This window comes from Limulus polyphemus, unplaced genomic scaffold, assembly GCF_000517525.1.
Source record: "Limulus polyphemus unplaced genomic scaffold, Limulus_polyphemus-2.1.2 Scaffold366, whole genome shotgun sequence".
In the NCBI taxonomy this organism is placed as follows: Eukaryota; Metazoa; Arthropoda; class Merostomata; order Xiphosura; family Limulidae; genus Limulus; species Limulus polyphemus.
In genome coordinates, this window is record NW_013665976.1 from 201,849 (window position 1) to 208,538 (window position 6,690).

Sequence of the window (6,690 nt, forward strand, 5' to 3'; positions counted from 1 at the left end):
AATACGAGTTGAAATGAATAAGCAATCATGTGAAAGATTCAATTATGGCAACTATTTCAATTCTACCGCCATAATGGCTGAACTGATCGAGATCAGTAGCAACTTACGAAACACTGACGTCAAACGGAAGTGACTTTTATACTGGACAAAAGATTGGTGTGCTACGGCTTAAATTTGTGGAAGGAAGTAATACACACTAAGCACTCAGACTCAGCGTATTCGATTAAGAGTTACATCAGTCGTTATATCAAATATTCTTGACTTATATTTTAGCAAACTCCTTTTGACTTTCAAGTTTAAGTTCACTAAAATATCTTTAATCCTATCTTAATGTTGTTCGTGATGGTTTCTTAGTTATACAATATAGAATTACTACTTAATAAGTGATATAGGGATAATTTGTCCTACCTGAAAAGTCGTTCTCCTCGCCTCCTCCTTCTTCTTCGGGGGCGTTTGTTGTTCCCGAGGGTTTTACTAATGGTACCATTTCAAAATTGAGATGATTAGTATTAATAAAATGAGTATAGCATACAAGTTTGAAAACAGGACTGACTGAAAAGATGACGTATGAGTTGTTACGGTTTACAGACTTTAGTCACGACTTACAAGCTTGATAACAGTCGAAAGTTATGACTTCGAAATATAAGATGAACATTTTTGTTATTTACAATATTGAGGCTGATTGATGATAAATACAAACCACAAGGTATTCGTGATGTACATTCTTGAGGTTGATTGGTTCTAAATACACTTACAAATTGTCATGATTTAAAAGCACGAGTCTAATTAATATCATCAGTTGTATGAACAATAGAACTTAGATCCTGTACAATTAATGAAAATTGTTTTCTTTTTTGTTGATCAACTGCGTTAATGAGATGGCGCTTAGTTTCATAATGCTAAAAGAAAACTACATTATCATTACCACATTCTTACAAAGCTATTCCACGTATCTCTTACAGGTTCAAAAATAGACAGATGTTTCTTACGTGTTACAAAATAGAAGCTGTGAAACAACTTGTACATCTCACGCACGATATAGAACGTTTCAACCGTAACTACACATAGTATTTTTAATGTTTGTATGTGTGTGTGTGTAAACTGTACGTTACAAAATATCGGATTATGTTTGCATACGACAATTGACGGAAACAGTCTACAATGTGGAATTTGAGGTCATACTGGGCGTTTTTTGACGAGAGAGATTTTCCTAATAAGTCCATAAAACACTGGATAATTTCCAGTTTTATAAGGTTTATTACAAATATAGTTGTATATTTGAACTTCGTGTTTTTACCAAAGGTGTACTTACAGCAGTTGTACTTAACAGGACAGCATGTTCCTTCCCGATAGATTGGTAAGCACTCTTTGACCACAAGAGCACACTCTTGCATAACACAGGAACTGCTTCTGTTGATGCAGTAGCAAACTTCACATGGATTCTCTGGATCAGAGGGTAACAAGGCACCTTCGGGATAGTATTCGCTACCCTGGTAGCATCCTGGAAAAGAGATAAAAAGTATTTTTTTCTGGCAATAAAATGCTTGCTTAAAGCAAATAACACCATATATAGTAGCGTGTGTCTTCACGATGATATTTGCTGTACAGATAACATTTTCAAATATTAACGAGAGATTCCAAAAACTATGGATCTTTGTTAAATTTTTACTTTTCAATTTGTGGACAAAATTCTAACTAATTCGAGATATACCTTGGGGTTTAGAGGTATTTATTTTAAACAAGATGACCATTTTTTTCTTGTTAGTCTTAGAATTTATTGTCTCCAGTCGTTGGATCAACTTTAACTCTCTTTTTTTTTACCTTCTCGTGTTTTGAGTGAATCTTATGACAAAAGTTATGACTTACTGGATTAGCGCAAAACATACTTTTTGTACAACAGTTTTACTGTATGAGCATTATGAATACTAATTTTTCGAAAAAGGTATTAGTTTAATCTTCCCTTCAACGCATATAGGTGTATTGGTGTGAACTGACTGCAGCATGACTTGGACATGTTGTACACATATCCCAACTAACAGGAAAGTTTTAGCCAAGGAATACCAATTGGAAGTTGTTACAAATATCTAAAGAAATGTCTCAGAATGTTCGTGTGGTGCCCTTATTTCTAGTCATCGAATTGAACTCTTACCTGCATCTTCCGGGGGATATTGATCAATGATTGGAACTGAAGTTGTCAACTCAGAAACTATAAAAAAAAAATCATTAAACTTAATAATTCAATATCAGCACAAATACACAAATATGTGCGTAAACGACCTTTGATCTCAATAGCCCATTAGAGGTAATTTTTTTGTCTATTATTGTAACAATTAGCTTTTTTATAGGTAACAAGCTGAGGTACATGTCTTTTGTCCGGGTTATGAACTTAAAAATGTGAGGGGGATGCTATGATAAATAATACAAAAATTCTAAGTTTCACACAATTTATTTATAACATATTATTACAGTATTCATTACTACCTCACCAATATTTTTGTATAAGGTTTAATAACTCATTATGTATATACTTAAAACGTGGTATACACTGTGAAATGGTCAGTGTGACTTTGTATTAAGAGGTAGCAGCCACAGTAGTGACTGTAGAGGTGCTTTCTGTTACCCAACTCTTAATGTCCTTCCACAGTATTTCATGAGATTAATTAATTGACGGTCATTGGCCGCAGTAGTGTCTTATAGACAGAAACAGAAACGTCACGAGTCAAAGTAGGAAGTGGGTATAACTCAAGAAACGGCTTTTCATATCAGTCTTATGGTGGCTGTTGGAGTAGAAATTTTAGCTAAATTTATGTAGTATTGCAATAGAAGCGGCCATTTGTTTTCATTGGTTTCTGAGATATATAAGACGTTTGTGTGCCTTCCCCAACACTGTGTGTATATGTTGTGCTATATGAAACTGAATAGTTTTTTATCTAAGGATGTGGCGCCATCTATGGATATAGCTAACGTTAACTTACGTCAAATATAATAAATGCTTGATAACAGCAATAAAGGTGGTGGAGGGGTCGATAGCCCACCATTAACATGCTCCTATCATCCCAGAAAGTTTGGTTGAAAAGCTTGGCATGGCCAGGTGGTTAGGGAGCTCGACTTGCAATCTGCGGGTCGCGAGTTCGAATCCCCGTCACACCAAACATGCTCGCCCTTTCAGCCATAGGGCGTTATAATGTTATAGTCAATCCCACTATTCGTTGGTAAAAGAGTATCCCATGAGTTGGCGGTGGGTGGTGATGACTAGCTGCCTTCCCTCTAGTCTTACACTACTAAATTAGTGACGGCTAGTGCAGATAGCCCTCGTGTAGCTTTTCACGAAATTTAAAAAACAAACAAACAAGTTTGGTTGAGATTGGCTTAGCGACATAAGAGTAGTTAAATAACAGACAAACAGACAAACACATATATTTTTGTGCTTTATATATAGAGATTGAGGGCAGTCTTTAGGTTGATTTCCAATCACGTGCTTGATCGTCACTTCCATGTTTTATTTTATTTATGATGATTAAAATTATATGACTTACTTAGCATCAAAACGAAGCCGAATAGTTATTTCATTATACTATTATGCTGGAATAATAATTATTTGATGATATTTTCAAAACATTATTTTTTAATCGGTAGCCAGAGGACACATTAAGCAATGGCCACATAAAACTTATACGATTATTTATAATCGCAGCGACGTGTCCAGCCATATTTTGTAATCCAAGTGAATTCTAGAACATTACATAGAACACTAATCAATGCAACTAGTTTTGGTGATTCAAGTGATTATCATCGCTACTTACTTCTATAGTTAAGGTTAATTAGCCACCCAATCATAGGGCATATTTTGTATGATCTATTACCAATACATGGAGCTGGTTTTGAAAAATTACAAATAATAATAAGTATCCGCTCTAATTATTGACTCACATAATAAAAAACAAAAACCTTGTTTTTAGATTTTGTTCCGATTCTTTTGATTACATACTGTACTTCACGCTAGGACAACGTTTCTCACGAAGCTGACAAACCTGATAGTCCAAGGCTGGAACCGCAATATAAATATAAATACGCTCCATAATTTGACTTTGAATCGTAGAGACATTATAACTATTACGGTCAATTCTGTTATTCGGTTAAGAGTAGCAGCATAGGTTGACTGTTTGCGTCCTCCCTCTGGTCAGCACTTTTAAATTAGTGATGGTAATGCCTAAATATGTGTCCCTATAGCGCAGTGGATAGCGCGTTGGATTTCTAATCCAAAGGTACAACCATTGCCTGGTCCCAAGACCAGGATGAAAAAGGGTGAAAGCTATCAACTCCGCCCCGTAAAAACCAACCTGCTAAAAAATTACTGCAACAACAACTTCCGTCGGCGAGGTGTTGTTGGGGCCCTATGCTCCAGTGGGAATCGACAGGGATTATTATTATTATTTAATGTCTAAATATAGAATCTCTGACCTGGTCTATTAGCACATGTACCGTATAAGGTGCCGTAGAGGCTGAAAATATCTAAAATTTGTTTAGGATACCTGACAAGTTTCTCATTATTTAGTTTTGGTGCGTGTGCAAATGTTCTAAGGCTGCTAAATGAAAAAAAAACAACAAAAAACCTCCCGTTTCTATATCGCAAGAAAGAATAATTGTTTATATTTAAATTTGTAATAATAATGTTCTGGGGGCGTTACTCACAACCAGGTGTACGAACGTGGTCAAAGCCATGATTTTATAACAAGAAAGAGCTAAAATAACTGTACTTATAGTTGCCCTTTACACAATTACACAAAAAACCGGGAGACATTTGAAATATTTATGTGCAACGACATTAGAAACGTTATTTCTATTGAGTAACTCTTTCCATTATCTCCAAGATGGGTGCAAATAACAAGAGCTAGAGAAAAGAAAGCGGGTACTAACCTTCCGGACAGATAACCTTCGAACAACATTCGCCCTCCTGTTTTTCCTCTATACATCCTTTTTCTAGCGGTTTTGTGTATGGGCAAACCCGAAGGAAGCACGTGAGCATGGAATTCGTGCATGTGCAGTTGAGACATGGTTCATTTGTTTGTATCTGTTCTCCATTATCATAGTGTTTCATCATATAGTAACATCCTGTAAGAAAGCATCATCTTATAGTAACATCCTGTAAGAAAGCATCATCTTATAGTAACATCCTGTAAGAAAGCATCATCTTATAGTAACATCCTGTAAGAAAGCATCATCTTATAGTAACATCCTGTAAGAAAGCATCATCTTATAGTAACATCATGTTAAAATATCATCATATAACAGCATATTCCTTAAATTTTTTTCCTCACACCATGGCTTATTTTAAAAGGCATTAGTCAAGTAAGAAAACATGATAGTAAATTTTGTGTGTTGGGGGAAAGAGAAATATTATCACATGTTAATATTCTGTAATAAGTATCAACGTATAGCGATATCCAGTAATAAAAATATTATAATGAGCGTCGAATAATAGAAGTATCACATAAAGTAACAACTGGTAAAGTAAGTATCAGAATATATAGCGTGTAATCAGCATTCTACAACAGAGAAGAAATTATCTAGTGGTACCCTGTAAGAGAAGAATTATCATATGTATCTGAGGGAGGAGGATTAAGCTAGTGAGATTTTATTTGGTAAGAAAAGAACATATTGCAGTTCATATATGTTGCATAAAGTGTCAGAAAATAGATTAAATGCATTATCTCTTTTACGACATATGATTCATACCTTTTGGGATAGTATCGATAATATCACTAATGGAATAAATATCTGATGTAGTAACTTCAATATATGTATACAGTAATGGAAGCACACAAGCGATATATATATAGGAACCACAAACAACAACTAAAAGCAACTACGAAAATCATATAATTTGGACAATGACTAGTATTTTGCTGATCCCACTGTTTTACACAGCGCATTATTTTCATGTTACCATATAATTTATCAACATACTATTTTGGAATTTCAAACATTTTCATACTGGGGCTTTATAAAAACAAAACTATGGTTGTAAGTTAAGATAATGTTTGCCACTTTTGCTTGCTTGAAGACTAATTCCCACTCGAGGAGTCGTGTTCCTGAAGAAATGACATGATGGATTCGAATCTCCCTGTACTTGTCAGCAGTCGGGGTGCCATTAATTTTGTGTAAATCACCGATATTATTTGCTGGGATATGCAGCCCAAACTTGTATTGATCCCTCACCATATTTTGCTGCACGTATTGTACATTGACTATGGTGCCGTTCTCCTCTGTGCCTTCTAATAAACTGCTGTTGATTATTGGCGAACAATTCTAACTTGTATTCATTTGTAAAACTTATTCTACTCTTTGCGGATCGATACCAATTTCAACCTTTTGGTTTACTTATTTATTCTCAACAAAGGTTCTCGAGCAACTACATATCCATTGAGATCAGTTCGTTCAAACGTGTATTTTACTGTTCTCAGTATATCACTCACACCTGTATTTGCAGAAAGGTTATTGGCAAGATTTGTATTCGACCATTGTATGTCTTACAAATAACATACCTTGAGATAATAATGGCTGGAGACGGCTTGGATGGGTAATGAAGAAAAACTTTAATATAAGTTGAACATAACAGCAAATGTACAACGTTTCGACAAGGTTTTGTACCTGATGATGACAAAACCTTGTCGAAACGTTGTACATTTG

The 6,690-nt window shown here is 35.0% G+C and overlaps 1 protein-coding gene across 1 annotated transcript in view; it reads right to left on the bottom strand.

Annotated features, from left to right (window-relative positions):
- LOC106457724 overlaps positions 1-4,079 on the bottom strand; it is a 15,732-nt gene extending 11,653 nt beyond the window's left edge. The window contains exons 1-4 of the mRNA XM_022383747.1: positions 3,989-4,079; positions 2,150-2,206; positions 1,313-1,501; positions 409-552 (exon numbers count right to left, since the gene is read on the bottom strand). Of these exons, the coding sequence (XP_022239455.1) occupies positions 409-552; positions 1,313-1,501; positions 2,150-2,206; positions 3,989-4,079 (481 nt within the window). The remainder of the gene's footprint in view (positions 1-408; positions 553-1,312; positions 1,502-2,149; positions 2,207-3,988) is intronic.
- Positions 4,080-6,690: the final 2,611 nt, after the last annotated feature.